This window comes from Callithrix jacchus, chromosome 14, assembly GCF_049354715.1.
Source record: "Callithrix jacchus isolate 240 chromosome 14, calJac240_pri, whole genome shotgun sequence".
In the NCBI taxonomy this organism is placed as follows: Eukaryota; Metazoa; Chordata; class Mammalia; order Primates; family Cebidae; genus Callithrix; species Callithrix jacchus.
This window is the reverse complement of record NC_133515.1, coordinates 83,581,559-83,608,742: the sequence shown is the minus strand read 5'-3', so window position 1 is coordinate 83,608,742 and position 27,184 is coordinate 83,581,559. Positions and strand designations below refer to the sequence as shown.

General features: G+C 35.0%; 1 protein-coding gene across 13 annotated transcripts in view; it reads right to left on the bottom strand.

The window, feature by feature from the left end:
- The window catches only part of LCLAT1 (lysocardiolipin acyltransferase 1), a 185,657-nt gene that overhangs the window by 74,499 nt on the left and 83,974 nt on the right, over positions 1-27,184 (bottom strand). For all 13 annotated transcript variants that reach the window (XR_013526133.1, XR_013526132.1, XM_008980920.5 and 10 more), the window contains one exon: positions 3,624-3,770. Coding sequence is in view for 11 of the 13 variants with exons in the window: in XM_008980920.5 (XP_008979168.1) it covers positions 3,624-3,770 (147 nt within the window). In the remaining 2 variants the exon portion in view is untranslated. The remainder of the gene's footprint in view (positions 1-3,623; positions 3,771-27,184) is intronic.

Below are 27,184 nucleotides of genomic sequence, written 5' to 3'. Positions count from 1 at the left end.
AGGCAGAGGTTGCAGTAAGCCAAGATCATATCACTATACTCTAGCCTGGGTAACAGAGTGAGACTCCATCTCAAAAAAAAAAAAAGTTTTATGTATATGGGTAAGTTATATGCAATAATATAATTGTTAGATTATTTCCAAATCAGGAAAATGGAACTCGAAATTATCGTATACTAATTGTTATGGCTAATTTTATATGTCAACTTGAATAGGCCATGACATTCAGGTTTCTAGACAAATATTATTCTAGATGCTTCTGGGAAGGTATTTTTTAGAAGAAACTAATATTTAAATTAGTACACTGAGTACAGCAGATGGCCCTCCATAATGGGAGTGGGCCCCATCAAATCAGGTAATGAAAGCCTTAACAGAAAAAGACAGGGGTCCCCTCCTCTCCCAACAAGAATTCTACCTCTAGACTGCCTTTGGGCTTGAACCACAACTACTTCCTGGAATCTCCACTCTGCCAACCTACCCTACAGATTCTGGACTTACCAAGCCTCACAACTCTAAGAGTCAATTTCTTCAAATAAATCTCAACCTCTTCTATATATACACATCCTACAGATTCTCCTTCTCTAGAGAACCCCAACTAATACACCAATAAAATACTGAACTCCCTAACCTTTAAAACACATTTTTAAAGAATAAAGAATAAATATATATGGGTGCCCATATGTCTGTGTGTGACCAAATGACTAAAAATAAATGGAAATTAAACAGTGTTGACTTATAGACAGTGGCAAGTTTTGTGCATACTGCTCTTTGCAAATTTCTCCAAATTAGCATCTATCATTAAAAAGTTATAACCAACAATATAAAGATAGAATATATGTAACATTAGATTTAAATACACTGATTTGAAAATGTACATGCAAGCTAGATTCAGAACTTAAATTATAAAACAGTCTCACTGGGCTAAAAAAAACCCAGTTTAAAGTTAAGTATGGTAGTAACTAACACGTTTTAATTAACAGATACTTTTTCCAAACTGGAGATATTTTGTTAGCCTACTATTAAAAATGATTTTTTTGCCAACTCAGTGAATTATCTGTATTATACTATTAAAAAATGTTCAAAAGCTTCAGGATCAGTGTATTTTTTTCTCCTTGGCAAAGTCTGGCTTTAAAGGTAAATACCATTTGAATTTAAAATATATATGCAGCTATATCATGTAATGGTGAGCACTCTGGACTCCAAAAAGCATACAAATAGATGTAGAGTTCAACACCTATAAAAAGAAACCTGAAGGCTAGCTGTGGTGGCTCACACCTGTAATCCTAGCACTTTGGGAGGCAGAGGCAGGTGAATCACCTTAGGTTGGGAGTTTGAGACCAGCCTGACCAACATGGAGAAATCCCATCTCTATGAAAAATACCAAATTAGCCAGGCATGGTGGTGCATGCCTATAATCAATCCCAGCTACTCAGGATGCTGAGGCAGGAGACTTGCTTGAACCCAGGAGGTGGAGGTTGTGGTGAGCTGATATTGCACCATTGTACTTCAGCCTGGGCAACAAGAGTGAAAACTCTGATGAAAAATATTTTATATACATATTTTATTACTCTGAAGGTCTAATGTATGAACATATTAACATTAATGTAGCAGTAACATATGACCTTTTTTCCATTACTTTTTATTTACCAAATAACTCCCAAAGTTGGCATTCTTTGATGTACATTTTTGCATTCACAAAAATGAATCTATCATTTCAGTAAATAGGTTTCTATACTCTATATTTATTAAATAAAGCTGATATTTCAATATCCAAATTTAAGTATTATACATTCTAAATATTATAAAATTTAAATATGGCTGCCTGTCCCGTATAATTTCCTAATGATAATTTAGTTCTGGGAATCAACCAATAATATATTTGCAAGCTTCAACAACAAGCAGCCATTTTATTCTCTGTATTATCCTCTGTGATCCAAAGACTTTTAGAATCTCAATCATAAAAAATAAAATATATACTACAGAGTTGGCATATATTTTAGAGCTCTGACTGCTGTATAAAAAGGGCCACAGTTCACTTAGCTCAGTTGCATCTGCAATAGATGTGTCAAAGATCTCTTCCTTGTTACCTATAGTAAATCCAAAATACCTGAATTTCCCTTAACAACTAATTATGGCTCAGTCACCTATTCACTTACTTAAATACGTGTGTAATGTCTATTTTTCATCTTGAATTCTCTTTTGTAGTAATGAGTTCCATAAATTACGTCCACAGTGTGAATAGTATGTTCATTTACCTGTTCTCCTCTCTTAAATTCAGAGTTGCCCTTCTTAGTCTTTTACCAAAAATTTGAAAGGTAAGTTCATGTTCTACCTCTCCATATTACTTGAGATTTTAGATTTCAGTTCTCTCCTGCTTTAGCCTATCTTCCCTTAGACAGCAGAGCTGTAAGATCCACTGAATCCTTCTCAAATTCTGTTCTATCTTCTTGAAGTTATCTATCTGGACTATTAAATGTAAATTTTAGTCTTTTGAGTCCAAAGATTCTACGGAAGTACTTCCTGTCTAAGCTCTGCCCCCACTGTCACCCCTCTCAGTATCAACCAGAGCAGTTCTGCTTGTATCTTATCATCTTATATTCTTGATAGAAGGCTTCATATACAAAAATAATAAAAAATGTGAAAACTATTGCTTTAGCAAGGATGACAGACTGTTTAGCATTTTGTTTTTAGTCTTTGTAAGACTTTTTTGAAATCCATTGGCAATTCCTGGCCTATATGGTTTATATCTGGTAGCCAGGTGTCATGGTAGTTTCTGGTGTAGTCCCAGATACTATAGACTTGAGCCCAGGAGTTCAAGGCCGCAGTGAACCATGATTATACCAATGAACTCCAGCCTAGGGGACAGGCTCATAAAAGAAAAAGAAAAGAAGTTTAATATTTAGGAAGGCAGACAAGTTATAAATATGTCTTCCTGTGTCCTCACTACAACTCAATGATGGCTGAATTTTCTTGAAGAAGGGCAAAGCTTTCCCTAACTGTAGCAAGGATAGGGTTTAAATATCAGGAGAAAGGTAACTTATTAAGGTAAATCAACAATAACTGAAATTAGTAACTTAACAGATCTTTTTCTTATGAGGAAGAAGTTGAGGAGTAGAAAGGATCTGATGGATAAATAAATACCTTAGAAAAGGATAAGAGAATATGAACAACAGGTAGGAGAGGATCAACATTACCTAAAACATGATTTTAAAACCATGCTTACATAAAGATAAAAGCCTGATATTTAAAAATATATACTGAGGTTTAACATAAAGTACTAAGATGGCAAGTATGAATAATATGACCGCTTGGAGTTGCCTACTATAAATTCAATGGGCTGGAAACAAAGAGTTATTGATTAACTGAGTGACCGACCTTAGGAGTGTGCCATTCATCTTTTTTTTTTTTTTTTTTGAGACGAAGTCTAACTATGTAGCTCAGGCTGGTCTCAAACTCCTGGACTCAGTCTGTCTTCTAGCTTCAGCCTTCTGAGTAGCTAGGATTCCAGATATGGGCCACTATACCTATAAGAGCTCTTATTCTTGTTGGTGTTCCGTTACTTCATCTGAGAAATGAGAAGTTTAGACTAGATGAGTTCTAACTTTGCCAAACCCAGGCTACCTTACCTGTGAGATCAGTTCCTTCTGGGAATATGAGGAGTTGAAGTGGTTCATGGATATCACAAAAGTAATCAATCATGTCTTCAAAATGGCTCTTGTCATCCTTCCATTTCCTATGAATGAAGATATAGGCAGCAGCCTGCATGGCCCAACCTAGAATCAATTTAACAAGTATTTACATACAATTTTCTTGCCAATATCCACATATTAATAAATATAATATTTTAGTTTTCTGGTTTTACTATAAATTATTTACTATCATAAACATCTCACGATATACCATAAATTCAGCACTGATCTTGGGTTAAATAACATACAAACACACACACACACACACACACACACACACAGAGAGAGAGAATACACTCAAAGCAATTTGGTAATCCTGAGGTTTGCAAAATTCTCAAAATTATCTTTTCAAGCCAAAACTAGCTATTAAAATTTAAGAAAAAAAATTTCCTTAGTATTTATAACAAACTTATCCCAAATTTTAACAATCCTAACTAAACAGGTATTTTAACTAAGATACCTACAAAAGGTAAAAGAACACATGTTGCCAGCTTACAAAGCAGTAAGTAAAGGACTGTTGTCAAGTATATAAGAAGCATTCTCTTTAATGTTTTCCTTCTGATACTACTCAGCCTCTAAATGCAACTGCTATTTTCACTATTAGCCACTTTCTATTTCATTGAAAAGACTAGGAAAATTGTGAATGTTACTAGACCCATTAATCAGAGTGTACACTGTGACTACATTCCTTTTCTCTAGGGCAAATTCACCCTTGCTCCTTGAAGAGGGAGCCCTAAGCGTGCGATGTTTCAGATGACCAGCCATCTCTCCCTGGCCACAATAACTAGAACTACTACGGTAGATACCTAACTGAGGCAGCCAATCCAAGTCTGTCCCATAGCCCACAGAGCATGAAAAGATTGAGCAAACACAGTAAATATCTAGGCCGACCAAGTGTTCCCCCTCAGAAATTTCACCTAGGACCACAGAGAACCCAGACAAGTTGGTAGGATACAGTCAAATGGACAGACCAACAAGCAGAGGGGCTAAGGCAGGATAAAAATAGCATATAATTGGCCAGGAGCGGTGGCTCATGCCTGTAATCCCAGCACTTTGGGAGGCCAAGGAAGGTGAATCACCTGAGGTCAGGAGTTTGAGACCAGCCTGGCCAACATGGTGAAGCCCCATCTCCACTAAAAATACAAAAAATTAGCCAGGAATGGTGGTGGGTGCCTGTAATCCCAGCTACTCAGGAGGCTGAGGCAGGAGAATCACTTGAACCCGGGAGGCAAAGGTTGTAATGAGCCCAGATCGTGCCACTCCACTCTAGCCTGGGCAACAAGAGCAAAACTCCATCTCAAAAAAAAAAAGCATGTGAGAGTGAAGGGCAAAAGCTCCAGATGTTGGGAGACAGTTTTAATCTCCGCAAGTCCTGGCCAGTCTATGGATTTACCTCTTGGCTATCCATGAGAATTCACCTCTCTTCCTGCCATGCAGGAGTAGAGGAATAATAAATTCTCATTATTTCAGCTGGTGTTCCCTGCAAACAAAGAACCAACTAAGACAACAGCTATCATCATTTGGTAAATACAGAAGTACCCTGAGAATACATAAAAATAATCATTAAATTATTTACCAATGATTAAACACACAGCTAGGCATGGTGGATCATGCCTGTAATCCCAACATGTTGGAAGGCTGAGGCAGGTGGATTACCTAAGGTCAGGAGTTCAAGACCAGTCTGGCCAACATGATGAAACCCCGTCTCTACAAAAATTAGCTGGGCATGATGATGGTAGCTGCCTGTAATTCCAGTTACTCAGGAGGCTGAGGTGGGAGAATCACTTGAACCGGGAGGTGGAGACTGCAGTGATGAGACTGCACCACTGCACTCCAGCCACACAACAACACAGCTGGGTGGCAGAGCAAGACTCCGTCTCAAAAAAATTAAAAATAAAGTAAATAATACACACACACACACACACACACACACACTTTATTTGGCTTGGGTAAGTCCAAACTAGAATACTGCATTTCACAGATATAAACAAGCATGTACAAAAAAAATCACTTCAGTGTATAGGTCTTACTGAGAAGCATCCAGTTAATAGTCACTATAACGTCAGTCTCATCCACCAGTATTGGACGTGACCCCACACTGCCCCTCCCACACATCTGTCCTTCATCAAAGGACACCTAGGCCAACAGAGTAATGTGTGAAAGCAGTATACCTCTGGAGTGAAACCACCACAAGCCAGCTATTCATCCTTCAGATCCAAATATAAAATGAGCACAATGCAACAGTATTTACCTGAGGGGGACTAGCGTGAGAAACAAATAAGATTCTTTAGCACAGAGCATTCAACCAGTAGGTATTATTGTTGTAATTAACAAGTTACAATAATATCAAGAATATTATATCGAGGATTGTAAAGTGTAACAAAAGAGTTCCTATTCACAACACTAAACAAAAATGTGCAGAAATAAACCTAATTAACTTGCAGGAGCCACATGAAAACAATTACTTCACTAGAAAGAGATGGAGAGACTATACAATGTTTTTGAACTGAACCAGTGATGCCAACGGTCTCCAATGAAAATATCAATAGCCTGAGGGGGTATGAGAATTTGGCTATCTGACAAAGTCAAAAATTAAATACGGCTATAGATGATCTATAATAATAAAAAGGTGAGAATATTCAAGATAACTTTGCAATAGAATAATAAGCAGAAAAGACGTGAACCATCAAACAACTGTGTTATGAAGCAACGATGATTAAATCAAAAGTACATCTGCAGAAATGCCAGATGTGGGTGAAGGGGAGGAAGGCAGCAAATCACACTGCCACGTGTGTACCTATGCCACTATCTTGCATGTTCTGCACATGTACCCCAAAACCCAAAATGCAATAAAAAAAGAAAAAAAAACAAACAAACAAAAGTACACCAGCAAAAATAGGTGAATGGAAAAGAATGCAAGACTTAGATAAAAGTCCTTGAATATGTTAAAAATTTGGTATATAATAATGACAGAATTTCAGATAAGTGGGTAATGAATGAGTTGGTTTTTAAAACATTTTTATAGAGATATAACTTAAAGTGAAGTGTGCAGACAGTAATTATATAGGTACAGAGCTTAATAAATTATCTCATATACATATGTCTGGCTATCACCCTATTAAGATAATTGAACATTTCTAAAATCCCCAAATGTTTCCATGTGTCCCATTCCCAGTCAATACTTCTCCTCCCAAAAGGAAACCACTGCTCCAACTCCTAATACCATAAATCATATAAGTAGAATCACACAGTATATATTCTTATATATTTTGCTTCTTATGCTCAATATTTTGTCTATGAGATTCATCTATGTTGTTGTGTGCCAGTATTTTCTTCTTTACAATGCCAGTATCAATATAATTGCTGGTGTCAATTATATATATCAATATACAGTGTTATTTATACTTTTGATGAAGATTCCTTGTCTACTAGGAATAAAGCTAATACAGATAACCTTGTACCTGTCTTTTGTTGAACATGAACACCCAATTCTATTGATAACCAGCAGTAAAACTGCTGCCTCATACGGGTTATGTCTGTTCAGCTTTAGTAGACAGCACCAGTTCTTCAAAGTGATTATACCAACTGACACTCCTACCAGAAATGTATGATCCTTCCAGTTGCTCTATCTGTATCTTCCCCAACACTTAGTCTTATGAGTTCTTTTCATTTTAGCCATTAGAATTCATGTGTAGTTCTTATTCGCATTTCCTGCATAGTTACGCTGAGCACTTTTTCATATTCAAATTAGTCATTCAGATTTCTTCTTTGTGAAATACCTCTTCAAACCTTTTGTTCATTTTAAAAATTGGTTTGTCTGTCTTTTTTTAGTAGCTTTTAAGATACAAAGTTCATCAGGTATAAACACACACACACACACACACACACACACATATATACATATACAGAATATAAATATATAATCCTCTCCATGTACTTGGTGTTTTCTGTATCCCACTTGAGGAATCTCTGCCTATCCGAAGCTCATTAGGACATTGTTCCATGTGTTTTTCTATTAGCTTTACTGTTTTAACTTCCACACTTTAGTTTATGATTGATCCATTTCAAATGAATTTTTGTGGATTATGTGAAGCAGAGGTTAAATATTTTGTTTTCTGAATGGATATTCAATTGGCCAGTAGCAATTATTTAAAAGGCCAATAGATTATTAATTTAAATAAAACATTTAAAAAGCATTATATAAGAAATACATGTACTGTAAAACAAAAAAGTCAAATAATACAAATATAAGTAGACTAAAACATGAAAATACTGCTTTATTACCACTTCCTTCAATCCTGTTCTACCAGTCATAATCTCTTTCTGGTAATCATTAAAAATTTGATGTGGACCTGGCACGGTGGCTCAAGCCTAAAATCCTAGCACTTTGAGAGGCCAAGGTGGGTGGATCACCTGAAGTCAGAAGTTTGAGACCAGCCTGGCCAACATGGTGAAACCTCATCTCTACTAAAAATACAAAAATTAGCTGAGCATGATAGCACACGCCTGTAATCCCAGCTACTTGAGAGGCTGAGGCAACAGAATCTCTTGAACCTGGGAGGCACAGGTTGCAATGAGCTGAGATTGTGCCACTGCACTCCAGCCTAGGTGATAAGAGCAAAACTCCATCTGAAAAAAAAATTGATATGAATTCTTCTACCCTTGAAAATGTTACATATGATTGGTGCTTTTAAAAAACATGTTAGTTCCAGTTAAGACTGGTCATTCATACACACACACACACACACTCACACTCATACCTTCTACACTGTCCTACAATGTGTTTAGTTATTTGACCATGTCTATACACATGGAACTACTTCATTTTATAAACAACTGCATTGTATTCTCTAGTAACAATTCTCAAACCAGTTTTCTTTTTAATTTTCCAAACTTGTATGAACTGAGTTTTTTGAAATACAATGAGTTATAATAATGTCACACATGGATGTCGTATCAATGTCATATTAGTTTCTAAATACTTATCCTATTTCTGTTCTTATCTTATTGTAGAATATTAACAGTTTGCTGACTGGCACTGTTGTACAAATCATACTTCAGTAGTGCTGCTCTACGGAAGAGATACACCCTATTTATCTAGTACCCTGTTATCATTTAGGCTACACCCTGAGAATTTCTTGTCTTTATGATAAAAGTTTATGTTGTTCGCTTTTATTGGGATAACTTTTTTCTTTTCCTGACATCTCATTTTATGTTTCCTGTTTGTTATACTCCCTTGTGGTTTTTGCTTCCCCTACCCTAGTCCATTTTTCTCCTATTTTCTGTCTTAGTTGAAATTAATTTTCTTTATTCCCTCCCTTTATTCTCTAACAGGGAAGGAAGCAAACTATGGCCCATGGACCAAATCCACTCTGCTGCCTGTCTTTGCATGTATGGCCCACAAGAAGAATGTTTTTGTGATATGAAAACATTACATGAAATTAAAGTTTTAGTGTTTATTTATAAATAAGGTTTTATTGACACTCAGCCATACCTACTTGTTTACTTGTATTGCCTATGACTGCCTCATTGTTACAGTGACAGAGGAAATAGGTACAACAGAGAGAGTATGGTTCACAACCTAAAATATTTATTACCTAGTCCATTGCAGATGTCGTTGATTGGCCCCTAATGTAGTGGTTTGGAAACTGTATACCCCATTTTCTTTTAGAATTTGCCCTCAAAATTTTTTCACCCTTCCATTTTTGACAAATGTATTTAAAAATCTAATTCTACCAACATTGGGCTAATAACCCCCAAACAAAAAAGCATGCCCTCAATTCTACCACTAATTAAATGAAAAGAATGTAGTTTAAATTGAAATTTCTTAAAATAGTAAGGATAAAAAGGATATGCTTTCCTCTTGCCTTTCTTACAAGATTTGTAGAAATCACCCAACAGTTGCAAAAAATACTATTATACTGCAAAAGCAATTATATAATAATTGCTAGAATTATTATTATTACTAATACATTCCTTAAACTTGACAAAAACTTTTTTTATTATTTACATTTGATGATGTTTGCTGGCTTCTTCGCTCATCATTTTTTCTTGTTGCCTACATCTTTCTGTTAGTTTTCCTCAAAATAATTTATTTTTAAAAATGTTTGAGTCTTTGCATTCCTGAAATGCATTTGTTTTGTTCTCAATTTTAGCAGCTAGTTGGGCTAAAAACAGAATTTTGAGGTTCTAAATCATTTTCCCCTCAGAATATCAAAGCTATTTTCTGTAGCCTTCTATCACTGAATATAGCTAGTAAGAAATCTAGCTATATAAATGTGTACAGATAACAGAGTTTTCCTAACTGGATGCTTTATTTCTTTCCCCTGGAACCTTTTATAATTTCCTCTTTACCCATAGTTTTATAGAAACTCATCAGTGTTATTCTAGGTATGGAACTTTTTTCATTAATTTTGCTCAGCACTTGGTAAACTCTTCTAATGTTTGAGTCTTTCTTTAATATCAAAAACATTCCTTCCATCTGAGAAAATATACTTTTTTCTCTTCATTCTCTCATATTTTCATCTGAAAGTTCTGTTGGATATTAAAACTTCTGTATATCTCCTCTCATAATCTTTATTTCTTTGCCATTTGACAAGTGTAAGGATAATCCCTCGGCTTGATCATCTAACTCACTAATTTGTCAGCTACACCTGTCCTGCCAATTGAGTTTATTTCAAAAATCATCTTCTTAATCTTCAAGATTTGCAATTGGTCCTTTTTTTCGTAGCAGCCATTTTTAGGAACAAATTGTGTAATTATAATAAAAATGTTTACTGAGTGCTTACTCTATGTTTAGTATTGTTCCAAGCATTTCTCATGAATTCAATTAATTCTCAAGACAACCTTATGAATCAAGTAAAATTATTACCCCTATTTTATGGATGAGTAAACTAGAGACACTGAGATCTAAAGACATGGTAAGTGGTAAAGCCAGATTTCAAACACAGGCAGTCTGACACGAAACGAGGTTATTTCTGCATAGATACTTGAATCTTTCCACAGGTATTAATTACACAGTTTAATTCTCCTCGGAGAATTATTTATTCCTCAGAGATTAGATTTCCCATTTTTTAGTATTAGATACTGTCTCTGTTTTTTCCTTAAATGTTTACTAATTCTGCAGAGTCTCATATTTGTAAAGGATATTCTAGACTGAACAATACTGACAGGTCGAATGTATTCCTGCATTCCAACTGAGAATACCTCTTGCTCCCCATATGATAAGGAAATGGCAGCAATATCCATGAGGTTTTGCTATACAACTTTTCTAATATTTCGTTATATCTTCTAGAAACTTCACATCAATGTTTCTGAATCTCTTTTACTTCCTTTAGCTTAATTTTTTTTCTCTTTTTCCACATAAAAAAGAAATCACAAAAATACCTGGCAAGGTTTTTGGGTTTTTTTCTATTTCATTGTCATCAATGCCAATTTTATCCATGTTTAAAGTATTATCAGATTTTTCTTAATGTTGACATCCTCAAAAAACACATTTTTATGACAATTATTTCATATTTCTATGAGCTAATGATAGTGCAACTTGTATCCTTAAAATTACGATATATAATTTGTCTTTTTCATACTTTTCCACTGCAGGATATACTGTCCTTAACCTGATTTTCTCAGACAAGGGCTAGGAGTCTGGCAGGTTTATAAAGACAGAATCTGTATATACTGGCATAGCTCCACTACCGCTATCTTCTTTTTAAAACCTCATTTATGTTATCAGCATTGCCTTCTCAAAGCAGATGTAAGTAATCCCTGGGCTTACTCCATTGTTGAAACCTAGCTCATCATTTTAGAACCTAATTTTGACTTATATTCCCTTTTTATCAAGTTTTAGAGTTGTGTAGGGGAAGAAAGAAATATTTACTTGCACTTATATTTTGGCATTATGCATTCTTAATAAACAGTAAGCCTAAGCCTTTTCACAAGTTTTTTTTTCATTTCAGTGTAGATGAATATAGTTAAGGAAATAACAAAAACATGTGCACTACTCACCTAATGCATAACTGAATCTCAACAATAAAGTAAAATTTATCACTGTTGTCCTCCTATTAACTCAATACGGTATCTACTATGGCACCATGAATACGACACCAGAAACAAAAAGCAAGGTGGAAGAGAGATCGACAGCGGTTCCTTCAACATTATTTTCAATCCTGAATCAAGGATGTGGACGCAACCAAGGAAATGCTACCATAGGCCTCTATTAAATGAGAATGAACGACAGGAATAGATGGAAATTTTATATAAACTTTTATCACAAAGATCATAAGAAAATTCTGTATTTACTGAGTGTGTACTTGTCTGTAACAATAGTTGTTATACAAATAAATCAGGGAATTAAGTAATAACTAATTATATTTTTCAGAATTTCAACTTCTGTTAGGGTGCTAAATACTAGATAGAAAATGTTAGGGAAGATCTATCTTTTCTGAACTCACATTACAAACTGGGTAGTGCTCTCCATATCCCTCTTTTAAGATGATTAATTTCCACGGAGGCTTTTAAAAACTCTGATGAGAGGCAATTTTTTGACTTTTTGCAGCAATAATCCTGTTGTAGTATGCCTGTATCATTAGGTTTCAAATGTGACTGTGCTGAAAATACAAGACAGAAATCAAAGTATAAAATATGAGCAAGTAATAATTGCATAATATTCTAACAAACTTAATTCTTGATATAATTGAAAACTTGAAACACCAAAAAGTGGAGAGAAACCACCCATACTACAAATTTCACTAGATTCCACAAACATAATCATATATGCCTACAGAGATTAAAAAAATCTTGCTTGACACTGAGGCTTCTTGGTTATGATCACAATTTTGGAGTTCATGTTAACATGAGACCAAACTCATCTGTCATATTGTATGAGATTGCAAATTTGACCAATTTTCTAAATGAGCTGTTATCTGAGCTATTTCTTCCTGTTGCAAAACTGATTCCTAAGTACATTACTTGAGAAGACCTATAATCAAAGATATCCCAGGAGCAATTAACTTATGGTATGGAAAAGTAATTATCTCCCAAAAGATGTCCACATCTTAATTCCTGAAACTGTAAATGCATAGTGTCATGTGGCAAAGAGGAATTAAGACTGCTAATCGGATGAATTTAAGGTAGTGAGATTAGCCTAGATTATTCTGGTGAGCCCACTGTAATCATGTCATTAAAGTTGGGAGAGAAACCTTACAAATATATATAACTACTATGTACCTACAAAAATTATTTTTTTTTAAGTGGAAGAGGGAGGCACAAGATGACTTAGTACTTATGTGAGAAGGACTCAACCAGCCAATGCTGGCTTTGAAGACGGAGGAAGGGACCACAAGCCAAGAAATGCAGGCATCCATTAAAAGCTAGTAAAGGCTAGGAAACAGATCCCATATCAATCCTACAGGGAAAAACAGTCCTGCAAATGCCTTAATTTTAGCCCAGTAGGATCCACATCAGACTTCTGACCTCTAAAACAGTAATATAATAAATAGTGTCCTTTAAACCACTCTATTTGTAGTATAAGCAGCAAAGGAAACAAACAAACAAAAAAAGGATCTAAGGCTCCTTAGAGAAATGCTGAGTCTAGGGATGGGGCAAGGAAAAATACAAGATGAACCTGGAGAATAAAGTGCCAAAAAAATACATGGTTAAAAGAAGGAAGACGGTAGTATGTCAAAAGGATACAAGAGTCAACCCTCAAGAACTCCCAAGTTGGGCTCTGTGGCTCATGCCTATAGTATCAGCACTTTGAGAAGCTGAGGCAGGAGGATGGCTTGAGCCCATAAATTCGAGACCAACCTGGGCAACGTAGCAAGGACCCTCCCCCAACTTCTCTATTTATTTTAAATTAGCCAGGCATGGTGGCATGTACCTGTAGTCCCAGCTATTCAGGAGGCTGAGGAAGAAGGATTGCTTGAGCCGAGGAGGTCAAGAATGCAGTGAGCTGTGAATGCACAACTGCATACCAGCCTGGATGACAGAGCAAGACCCTGTCTCAAAAAAAGAAAACTCCTAATGGCCAAAGCTGACCATTACTTTCAGTGGCAAAATAATGATAGTATCAGATTATTATCTAAAGAATCAAATAAGTATGGATAAGCCCATATTGATATAATTAAATCCCTAATTAAATAAATGGGGAGTCAGGACAAATTTTTTCCACAGAAGTATGAATAATATACATAAATACTCTGCACTCCAGGAGGTGGAGCTTCATTCCTTTCCCCGAACAGTCAGCCTTTGAGTGTGGGCTGTGCTTAGTGGATAGAGAATGTAAAGGGGAAAAGAGTAACTTTGCAGTGGAGAAACCTGACAGATACCACCTTAACCAAGTGATTAAGATTAGCATCACCAGTGATAAGTCATGTTGATATCATGAACCTCTCTGATATGAGAAGGGCATTTCGCCTCTGCAATATTCTTCCCCCAAGCCTACAGCAGCTCTAGTTTAATCATGAGAAAACATCAGACAAACCCAAACTAAGGAACATTCTACAAAATGTCCAATCATTACTTTTCAAAGCCACCATGAAAAGCAAGAAAAGACTATCACAAAACGAAGGAAGACTGCAGAGATATAATGACTAAAACCAAGGTGGTATTCTCAATTGGATCCTAGAACCACAAAACGACATTAAAGGAAAAACTGGCGAAATCTGAATAAAGTCCATTGTTAATAGTACTGTACCAAATCTAACCTCTTGTTTTGTCAGATGTATCACATAAGATGTTAACAAGCTGGGTGAAAAAGATAGGAAAATTCTCTGTACTGTTTTTGCAAATTTTCAATAAATCTAAAACAATTCCATATAAAAAGTTTTCTTTAGAACATCTATCTGTTGATGCAAACTTCTGCTCGACTGAAAAATACACAAATAATGGCCATTTTCCATTCTGAAATCAAGACCTAAATAATCTTACTTGGAACTCGTTTACTATACCATATTACTTGGTTGTAATAATTGAAGATTATCAGCAACAACATTTCTAAAGATACAGTTTTGACACTATTTTCATTGTGAAAGAACATTTTAAATTCTTGGCTATATAATATGTCCCTGCCTGGTATTCATTACACAACAGTGTAACACTCAGAGACATCTGACTTTAAGCATAAGGAAAATATTTTCTGTAAGATTTGTTACATGAAATAAATGGGGAAAGAACACATTTTTTTTAAATGACATATATAATAAATGCAACAGCTAATTCATTTTGCCCCCAGGTCTTACGATGTTGCCTTTCTCTTTAAAAATATCTGCACAGTACGAATACTTAGGCACAAGACAAATAACAACTAAAGGCACTGGAGTCAAATTATCTATTAAAGTTACCAACTATGAGATACAGTGAGTTCATCTTGCATATCTTTTCCATTATTATTGCACAGTGCCATTTCGAAGTTGGTTCAAAACTATTAGATGATTTATTTCATTTGTGCTTTTCCACCGAATACAAAGCAGATTAAAAACCCTAAAGCTCCCTCCAAATTCTATACTGCTTTCTAGTGAAGTTACCCTATTATAAAAGCATTATCTTTTAGATAATTTTAGAATGTAATTATCAATTTAAGCAAAGGAATTTCTCAATTTTCAGCAGACCTGAGGGTACTAAAAGTACTAGAGGTGAAATACACTTCCTAGCTCACATGTGGGATATCTAGCAGCCTAATGCAATGTAAATTTACTTAGGTATTAGAAATAGTACACATCAACAGGATATCCAATTTAGGTAAACAATTGCAGTAACCTCAGTAAGTGATTGATTAGATAACCTTAAAGCTCAGAGCCATTTCTCCTGGCCAAAGAAACTGTCAACTGCACACAGCTCAAGGCTTGAGTTCTGTTCAGAAGTCAGCTAACACATTCAAAACAAAAGCTTCATTTAAGTTATTTAGATTTCAATGCCATCCTAAAAAATTAGTTCTCAATGTAATTCCAGAAAGAAGGGTAATCCTGGTAAACTGCCTGGCAGATGATTTAACTGTATTGAACTTTCTTTTATTCCCAATGGAAGAAAGTTAAGACTAAGCTCTGATTTTTATCTTGCCCAAATTCCTTTCTAAGGGATCTAGGGAGTCACGCCCTACAAACCATAAATTCTCAACAGATGAGTTTTGTTTAACCCTATATATTGTGACTTACTTTCCAGTCTTACTCAGGCATAAGGGAAAAAAATCAAAAGGTTTTACTCCAAAATATATTACCTTGCCATAGTTTGAAATTGCCCTGCAAAGTCTCTTGTGGGAAAATTACATATTCTATAGAGAATTCCTTTTCCCCTTCGTTTTCCTTCCTTTCTTTACAGATTCAGGAGATAATCAACTAAAGCCAGGCACCCTTTTAGGTCTGGTAAGAAACATTTTTACAACCTGCTCTCTCTCTGAAGGCTGCTTGCTATCTGAGATATTTTTCTGCACAATAAAACTTGGTCTCTGCAATCCTTTACCTTAACCTAAACAATCCTTTCCCTTAATCCCAGGTCTTCACATAAACTCAACCAACTGTAAACCAGTAAATGTTTAAATTTACCTATAGCCTAGAAGCCACTGCTTTAAGTTGTCCAGCCTTTCTGAACCAAACCAATGTATTCCTTAAACGTATTTGATTGATGTCCCAGCCTCCTAAAATACATAAAACCAAGCTGTGCCACAACCACTTTGGGTACATGTTCTCAGGACTTCTTGAGGGCTATGTCATGGGCCATTGTCACTCATATTTGACTAAGAATAAATCCCTTCAAATATTTTACAGAGTTTGACTCTTTTCGTTAACAAAAGTATTCCCCACTACTCACCACCCCCCGACCATGCATCAAAACTCATCTCGGCCAAGCAACACTGGCAACCAAAACTACAAAATTGACAATTACCAAAACTTATGTTTCAAGTACCAGAATTGCTAAAATGAAATAATTTGTTATATATCTAAAAATAAGCAGAGTTGTATGTGTGTATTCCAGGCAACAGAACTAAAATACGTTTAATATATTCTACTTTATTTGATAGAAGTAAAGTAGAATACATTAAATTCATAAAAATGTTCATGCATGACAAGCATTTAATTAAAATTTACTGGATGAAAAAATCAAACAATAGATACATTTCTTATGGTTTTCTGAAATGGGGGAAAGCAAGTTACATCAGGATACTTTTGGCCATAAATAACAGAATACCAATCTAAAAGTCATATAAACAATTTGGGTTTATGCTTCTCACATAAAATAAAGTCTGGCCCCAATGCCAGTTCAAGAGCCAGGATCTCCCATTCTAGTCTGCCATTCTTGTGATGTCTGAGAACCTCCTCCTCTTAGAGGGAATGCTTGCAGAAGTTCCAAGCCTGATGTGCTCACACAATTCTGTCCACAAGCAAAGAAAAGGAGAGGCACAGGCCCTTCACTGACTTCTTTCATCTTATTAAGGAGGACTATCTTTCCCAGAGACTCCAACATACTCTCCAATAAGGCCCTTTGGTTCGACTGGCTCAAACAACCATCCCTGTTAACATGAAAAAGCCAGTATCAGGTATTTTCATTCTCTGTCATAGGATGTGTGCATCACAATGGTTTACTGTTAAGATTAGTAAAATACTACTTCTGGCCTTTAGTTGTTAAGTAATACACGGAATAACACAGGAGAAGAAGGCCGCTGTGAAGCTTTACATGATTAGTTAATAGGATACCATAAAGTAAACAATGCAATGAAGAAGGCCAGAGCACCAGAAAGTTTGCCTGACAGTAATAGCTATAGCATAATTAATAAGTAACCAGGAATCCTTGACTAGAAGCCCCCTTTGAAGAAAGAATCACAGATGGAGCTTCAAACATACTAGCTGTGGAGATTGATTCCAGGAAGGCCCGAGCTACTGTTACTTTTGGGTAATAAGGCACCTTTACCTAATGCAGGTAACAAAACTGATGCCTATGATTGCACTAAAGAGACAAGCAGGAGTGGAGTGTTACTGAGTCCTGTGGGGAGTCTTCTAGTTTGGGCATGTACAACTGGTATGTGCATTTCCTGGCACAAAATCACCAATAAGATAAATCTATTCATCTTATTCTTCTGGTTATGAGCAGGAGGGCAGCATTAAATTGTGTGGAATTAAAAACTGAACTCACCAAACTGGATAGAGTCAAAAATATTCATGACTTTCTTCTAATTTTAGTGAATGTCCGTTTTAAGTAGGAGGAAGCTGGGTAAGAAAGGGGGAGTTTTCCTTGTCACAGGAAGTAAAGTTAGGCATTATAAATTTTAAATGCATCAAACAGAAAGACATCTATTCTTTGCATTTAACATGTGATAGTAAATAAAATTAGGGTGACTTCAATACATTTAATAATTCTTAAAACTGTGTTAGCAGTGGCATATTTACACAAATTTATAGTGATGTTTCTCAACACATCAATAAACTACAGATCAAACTGAAAAATCTGACCACATAAAATGTATCTTTCCAATCCACATATCCCTGTATTGACCCACTTTCACATTAGCAGCATCATGCATTATAATCATGTTCCTATAGTATACTAAAAAGGTAAACAACACACTGTAACTGAGTTGCTTTTATTCATGATCTTTAAAAAGAAAAATGCATATGTAAAAATACCAACTGCATGTAAAAATTCTAATCATTTCTTCAGATTTGACTAAAAAATTATTTAATATTTTGGCAGTTTATATTCTAGGAGGCTGAACTATACAGTTGGCACTATCCTGTGAAAGCAGACCACTACAAGAACTTCTACATATCCGGTAACAGTCTTCGTATGTCTTGAAAAACTGAGAATGGATGAAAGCCTTTATCAGAGGCCATGCTGTCTGTATAATCTAGATACATCAAAATGTGTGTCTTTCCTAGTTTTCACCACTATACTTCTTTACAGAATGTAATGTTTTGGAATTCCAGAATTATATAACAATTTAATTTGAAATCATGAGGTCATTATCAGGAAAACTTCTGGCTTAATCCATGACTTGGCCAGATTTTAATCACTATCTCTTTAATATTACTCTCCTTTTCAAACTTTCTAAAAGGCTCAAACTCTTTTCTCACTCTAGAGTGATTCATGATCCAGAGAAACCAAGAAGCCATGAGCTGGGTACATACAATTGTCACATGCATTTCCTGGCAAAGAATCACTAGGCAAATGGACTTTTTATGACAGTTTTAAGTTTAATATTTCATTTCACTAGTTATTAAGTGGTCATAAAATTGGCTAAAAGTAAAAATCTACATATGCACTACCATCAGAGACAGATGAACTCTACAAAACATTTTTCTTAAAATCTACTCTGTATATATCTTAGTAAATTCTAAACAGTTTCGTTAATTTAACAAAGCTCTTTATAACTTGACCTGAAATCTAGATACTGATAATGATTTATTTCCTACCGTGTTACATAAGTCTGTTGCTCTTATACTTTAAGAAAAGAACTTTCTAATTCTAAACTCTCATCCATTTCTCAATCTGGCATTACAGATACAGTGTTTTCCTTTAGCCATTTGTACATGAATTAAATAGGCCAGATAATTATATTCTAAACATCTGGTAAGCAAACACTTACTTGAGAAAAGAAATGTGACTAGCAATCTTAAATACTCCCTAAAATTACACCAAATTGTCAACAAACTAAAACTGGCATAGTCTGAAACAGTATATAGTTAACCATTACAATGCATCTATTCTTTTCTCTATCATTTCTCCAACTTTAATTCCCTCTTTAACTCTCATTTGCAAGCATGCTGTTTTGTTTGCTGCTTACACTCATGCCTTGTTTACTCTGTATTTGTTTGCTTTTGAGGTTCTAACATCTTTTTTCTCCAATCCAAAATCCGTTCCTGTCAGTAGTTTGCATTTTCATGAAATTCTATCAAGCTTACAAATAGTTAAGAGCCTACAATGTGTAAGATACTCTATAAGTAGTTTATAACTCAGGAAGGAAAAGAAAACAAACAAATGTAAAAGTTAAGAATGAAATATTTAAATAGGGCCTCAAGATGAATTTTCCTCTTGTATTACAGAAGGACAGGCTTGCAATAATAAAAATGACTATACTAGTACAGAGTAGGAGAAATAAACACTTGGTGGTCAAGGAAAGAGATAATGGACCCTAAGTCTAATATGGATTTCTGTAAGTAAGTGGTAGGTGAGTGTTATCCACCTTCATAAACCAATATCCAAAGTGGGCCTCAGGATAAACAAGAATAATCCCTTAAGCACAGGACACACATCAGGTATTCAAAGCTGACAGAAGTAACACACAGAGGGGAAGCTGAGAAGGACTCTAGCCCTACTGGGTATTTAAGGGTGGGTCTGAAGGAAGAGAAGGATGATCCAAAGGACCAGGGATCAGGATCTCAGCTGCAACCTGGAAGCTACTAATAGCATAATCGGAAACAGAATATTTTTATATTTTGAGAAAAACTAGGATTTGGTAACTAATTGAATAAAGAATGAGTCAGAGATGATTCCTGTATTGCATAGAAACTAAGTAATCTCTAAATTCTGTACCAACTCCAAAATCCTATGCTTCAGGAATCATCTTCTTAATTGTTAAAAAGAAAAAAAATTCCTTATGCAATTTCCATTTTCTAGCATGATGGAGTTAAGACCCTATTGGTCAAATCATCCCTGTAGAAAACAATTTAAAATCTGGACATAAGATAAAGGTAATCATCAGAAGGTAGTAAGGAGGGAGCAGAAGCAGAGAGACTGGTGCAAGCTCATGCTCACTTGCATGGAAAGCTCTAAGAGTATGTTCCCTTCTCCGCCACTTTCAGCCTAGCGCTAAAGGCAGTCTACAGAAAAACGTGTGGCCAAAACACACAACTAGGCAGTGCTGAAAGAAAATGTATAGTCCTAAACACCTGTGTTTAAAAAGAAAAATGATCCTAGATCAATGACTTAAGCTTCTATGTTAAAAAACTTAAAAAAAAAAAAGCAAATTAAGCCTAAAGAACACATAAGTTAGGAAATAATAAAGATAAGAAATAAGTAAAACTAAAAACACAGATTGATGAGGGGAGAGGAAGAAATCAATGAAACCAAAAGCTGATTCTTTTAGGGGGAGAGGGGCAAATCAATAAAACTGACAAAACTCCAGCCAGATGGAACAAGAAAAGTGAGAAATAAAAGAAGGAATGTAACTACAGACTCTTTAAGCATTAAAAGATTAACAGAATACTATGAACCACTTGATACCTTAGTTTGACACTTTACTTTGACAACTTCGATAACACAATTTCTATTGAGGCAGGAGAATTCCTTGAACCCAGGAGGCGGAGATTGCAGTGAGCTGAGATCACGCCACTGCACTACAGCCTGGGTGACAGTGAGAGACCGCATCTCAAAAAAAAAAAAGGAAACAGAAGAACTAAAGAATTCTATATCAACTCAAAAACATACCCACTAAAGAAAACTCCATGCTTAGACGGCTTCACTGGTGAATTCCTTTCATCATTTAATGAGGAAATAACATCAGTCCTATACAAACTCTTAAAAGAAAACATGTAAGGAGAGAAAACTGACCATCTCATTTTATGAGGCCACAAACAGATAAATATCTCACAAGAAAAAATCCCTAATAAATATAAACTCTTGAAAGCTATTAGCATATTGAAACCAACAATATATAAAAAAAGGTTAAGTGAAGATAATCCTATAAATGTAAGGTTAGTTTACCATTAGAGATTAACCAATGCAATTTAACATCTTAATAGAATAAGAGAGAAAATTCATATTATCAGTTTAATAGGTATAGCAAAAGCATTAAAACCAAAATCGACACTGTTTTATGATAAAAGTCACAGCAAATCGGGACTAGAAGGGGAACTCCCCAACCTAATTAAAAGCATCTATGAAAAATATACAGTTAGCATCACACTCTACAGTGAAAGGCTCAAGGCTTTCTAGCTTAAGATCAGGAACATGGCAAGAATGTCTGCTCTCAGCACTTCTATTTAACATTATACTAAAAAAATAGCCACTGCAATAAGGCAAAAGAAAAAAGGCATATAAGTTGAAAATTAAAATTATAAATTATATTTACATGCAAGCAATTTGATTATGTATGTAGAGACCCTAAGAAACCCACAAAGCATGTAGAATAGTTGAATTTAGAAAAGTCACAAGATATAAAAATCATCTACATTTCCATAAACTGGCAGCAAACAATTAGAAAGTACAAATTTAAAACAACTCCAAAATAGCATCAATCAAAAATACTGAGAAACAAATTAAATGCAAGCTGTGAAAGACATTTATATGAAAAACTACAAGTACTGCAAAGAGAAATTAGATTGAATGCAATCACAACGAAAATCTTAACAGGACTTTTTGAAAAAATTAGCAAGCTTATTTTAAAATTTTAATGGAGAGGAAAAATACTTAAACAGTTGAATAAATTTTTAAAGAACAGTTGATTTCAATTCTTGCTATAAAATTGCAGTATAGTGACAATGTGATACTGATGAAATAACACTTACCAGACAACTAATTTTCAAAAAAGGTGTTAAGTTAGTTTAGTGGATAGTGGGTAGACTTTTCAATGAAAGCTGCTAAAAAACTGGAAAGTGTTATAGGAAAAAAGTAAACCTTCACCCTGCCTGCCTCACAATAAAAACTGAATCAAAATGGGTCTACATAAAGTTAAGAAGATCATTAACTTCTGGGAAGGGAAAATATTTGTGACACAAGGTTAGACAAAGAAAGACCAAACAATAAGAAATGGATTAAAAACACCTCTTGAAAATAAAGTTTGCTCTTTGAAAGACAGGTTTAAAAAAGTAGAGGCCGGGTGCGGTGGCTCACGCCTGTAATCCCAGCACTTTGGGAGGCCGAGGCTGGCGGATCACGAGGTCAAGAGATGGAGACCAACCTGGCCAACATGGTGAAACCCGGTCTCTACTAAAAATACAAAAAAAATTAGCTGGGCGTGGTGGCACGTGCCTGTAATCCCAGCTACTCGGGAGGCTGAGGCAGGAGAATTGCTTGAACCCGGGAGGTGGAGGTTGCAGTAAGCCAAGGTCACACCACTGCACTCCAGCTTGGTGCCTCGTGACAGAGTGAGACTCTGTCTCAAAAAAAAAAAGTAGAAAGGCAAACCAAAGACTGAGGTTAAAAAAAAACCTGCAAAAATCATATCTATAAAGAGCCTATATCCAGAATTTTTGAAGAACTCTTGTAGATCAATAGTTAGAGAAGAAACAACCCATAAATAAAGGAGAAAAGATATCACCAGAAACATCACAAAACAAGCTATAGGAATGGTCAATGAGCACACAAAAAGAGATTCAAAATCCCTAGTCTTAAGAGAAATGAAAATTAAAATCACAGTAAGTTATCACAACAAAGCCACAAAAATAGCTGAAGTCAGAAAGTCTAAAAACACCGAATGCTGACGAGGATATGGGACACCTGGAACTCTCTCTTACATTATTAGTAAAAATGTAAAAGTAGAAAAATTGTATGGACAGTTGAACACACATTTCCCATATTATCCAAGGGTTTCGGTGCAAAAGGGTACAAGGATACAACCTGACTGTTGTGAGTTACATGATGGTATGTAATTTAAAACCGGTTAATTTTATTGAATGTAAGTAATATATTAAAAATAATATAAAGGTATGGTAAATAAAACAGCATGGTATTCATGCATAATTAGATCAACAGAAGAGAACAAAAAGTCTGGAAATAGACCCTATAGCAAATGAAAATTCAGAATAAAATAAAACCTGATAAAATGTGACATTTCAAACTAGTCAAGAAAAGATTATTCGAAAAGAATACTGGGCTGAGTAGCTATCTGGGGAAATAGACAAGAAGTCTCTTTCTCCTAGCATTTTTTTTTTTCTTTGCTTTTTGAAGAGACAGTGCCTCACTCTGCCACCCAGGCTGGAGTGCAGGGGTACAATCATAGCTCAATGCAGCCTTAAACTCCTGGGCTCAAGTGATCCTCCTACCTAGGCCAACCAAAAAGCTATAATTACCATGCCCAGCTCTCCTAGCTTAAACCAGAGTAAGCATGACAAATGAAACCATAAAAGCATGATGGAAAAGCTAAGTTGATTGTAAAATCCAGATGACACAAAAGAATAATTAGTTTGACTGCATAAAAACAGTATTTCCAAAAACTAGAAAAAAAAAAAACCTAACCCAAGAAAAAGGACAAAAGACAGAGAAAATGTAAGCAACTCACCAAAGACAAAATGTTAATAATTTCTACTAAGAATCTGTATAACCCAACAGGATAAAGATTAACATTCCAATAGAAAAATGTCTAGCTTCATCATCTTTAAGAAAACTAAATATAAACCTACATTGAAATATCTTTTTTATCTAACTATAAGTTTGACAAAGACCCAGGTATTTCATAGCACCATATTGTTGAGAGTGTAATCAAACAGCATATATATTGTTGTCTGAAACAGAAATGAATTTAATTCCTACAGATGGATATGGACAGTTATCTCCCATACTATGATCCAGGTTTCAATTCTTACTGATAAATTCAGTTTTATGTGAAATACTGCATAGACAAAGAAAATCACTGCAGCATTATTAGTAAGTGCTGAAGACGGCAAAAATTTAAACAGTGGATGGGTTAAAAATATCATGTATCCTTAAATACTAAAAATAACAGAGCAGTGGATACACTGACAGAGAATAATTTCCAACACATATTTCTAAATACTTTTTAAAAAATAAAATATGAAGAACAGTGTATATATTCTGTTACACCCATTTCTATTAAAAAAATTGAGTGTAACAAAATAATCTGCTTGTATATGCATGGCGTATCTCTGAAGCAATTGGTAACAACTGTTTTGAGGAAATTGAGTAACTACAGAGCCAGCATGGGAAAAAAGTTTATTTTCTGTATACAACTCTTTGTAGCTTTGATTTTGTATAATGTACCTGTTAATTATAATACATAAAAGTTAAGTAATTGAACATTTTATTTAAAAATAAATATTTTTTATGCCTTGACTGTAGAACTGAACAGACCTGGTTTCATAATTTATTGCCACCCCACAGTTCCATGTGTAAGAAGGCAAATTACTTAACATTCATAAACTCCATTTTCTTTAAGTGGATTACGTTATGTTGCATATTAAGTGGATTATGCATAATATGCAACATAACGTAATCCACTTAAAGAAATCCACTTTATATACATTAACTTAAAGGTCACAACTGCATATCATAACATAATATGCAGTTGTGACCTTTAAATAAGTTAATGTATATAAAGTCCCTTATATAGTATTCTGCACACAGCACATAATACTAGAGATTCTTTTACCTTTTCCTTCTCCTGTAATTATAACCAAACTGAATGACTCAAATTTTTTTTGACATCTAATTTAAGATGGCCCATGATTAAGGAGTACAAACCATTTATCTAAAAAAGATTCCTTAAAATGATTAGTGGACAGTTTACGTTAGCATGCTCCATACACAGTAATCTAAGGTTTTTGTTTAAATAGTCTTGTAATACATGTTCTTAAATAAATTCAATGTAGACCAGCTAAGCTTGTTAAACAGTATGTCTGACACTAAAAGAGAACATTTAATGGTGTCTAGATCCTGACTAAACATGCTTGACTCTAAAGTTTTATTTTTTAAAAAATTAGCCAGGCATCATTGTGCAAGCTTGTATTAATAGTTTAAGTTACTCAGGAGGGTGAGGTGGAAGGACCACTTGAGCCCAGCAGTTTAAGATTACAGTGAGCTATGATCACGCCGCTGTACTCTAGCATATGTAAGAGTGAGACCCTGTGTCTCAAAAAAAAAAAAAAAAAGTCGGGGGAGGATGGTAGAATTCAGTAGTGAAGCCATCTGGTCCTGGGCTTTTCTTTGCTGGGAGAGTTTTTAAATTATTAATTTAATCTCGTTATTCGTTATTGGTCTGTTTGGGTTTTCTATTTTTCCCTATTTCAATCTTGATAGTTATATGTTCAGGAATTTATCAATTTCTGCTATGTTTTCCAATTGGTTGGCATATAGTAATTCATAATATCCTCTAACGGTCCTTTGTATTTCTGTGGTATCAGTTGTAATATTTCATATTACACTTCTAATTTTTTATTTACTAATTTGTTTTTTGAGATGGAGTCCGGCTCTGTCATCCAGGCTGCAGTGCAGTGGCGCAATCTCGGCTCACTGCAACCTCCACCTCCTGGGTTCAAGCAATCCTCCTGCCTCAGCCTCCCAGGGAGCTGGGATTACAGGTGCCCACCACCATGCCTGGCTAATTTTTGTATTTTAGTAGAGATGGGGTTTCACCATGTTGGCCAGGCTGGTCTAGGACTCCTGACCTCAGGTGATCTGCCTCTCTCGGCCTCCCAAAGTGTTGGGATTACAGGCATGAGCTAACACACCAATTTTTTTTTTCATCTTCTCTCTTTGTTAGTCTAGCTAATGTTTTATCAGTTTTATTGTTTATCTTTCCAAAAAAATCAACATTCCATTTCATTGACCTTTTGTATTTTTTAGTCTATGTTTTGTTTACTTTTGCTCTGATCTTTCTTATATCTTTGCCTATAACTAATTTTCAGCTTGGTTTGCTCTTGCTTTCCTAGTTCATAGAGGTGAATTAGGGTATTTATTTGAAATCTTTTTACCTTTTTGATGTAGGCATTTCTTGCTATATGCTGCACTCTTACTACTGCTTTAGCTGTATCCTACACATTTTGGTATGTTATGTTTCTATTTTCATTTGCTTCAAAAATTTTTTTTATTTCCTTCTTAATTTCTTGATTGATCCATTGGTCATTCAGAAGCATGTTTAATTTCCAAATACTGGTACAGTTTCCAAATGTCCTCTTGTTATTAATTTCTAACTTTATTAGATTGTGGTCTGACCGGATATTTAACATAATTTCAATTTTTTTTAATTTTCTGAGACTTATTTTGTGGCCTAACACATGATCTGTCCTGAAGAATGTTCCATGAACTGATGAAAATATGTATATTCTGTGGCTGTTAAATAAAATGTTATTTAAATATCCATTAGGTCACTTGGTCTATAGTGCAATTTAAATCTAGTATGTCTAGGATGATCATCTACATGTTGCTGAGAGTGAGGTGTTGAAGTCTGCAACATTTACTATATTAGGGTCTGACTCTCCCTTTAGATCTAACAGTATTTGCTTTATATATCTGGGTGCTCTGATGTTTGATGTTTATATATTTATAACTGTTATATCCTCTTGCTGAATTGATTCCTTTATCATTATATATTAATAGTTGCCTTCTTGGTCACTTCTTATGTTGTGGGTTTTTTTTTTTGACTTGAAATCTATTTTATCTGATGTTCTATACCTACTCCTGCTCATGTGTGGTTTTCGTGTGCATGAAATTTCTCTATTCCTTCATTTGAAGTCTATGTGTATCTTCACAGGTGAAGTCAGTTTCTTATAAGCTGAATATAGTTGGGTCCTGTTTTGCCTTTTTTTTTTTTTTTTTAAATTCATTCAGCCAGTCTTTAT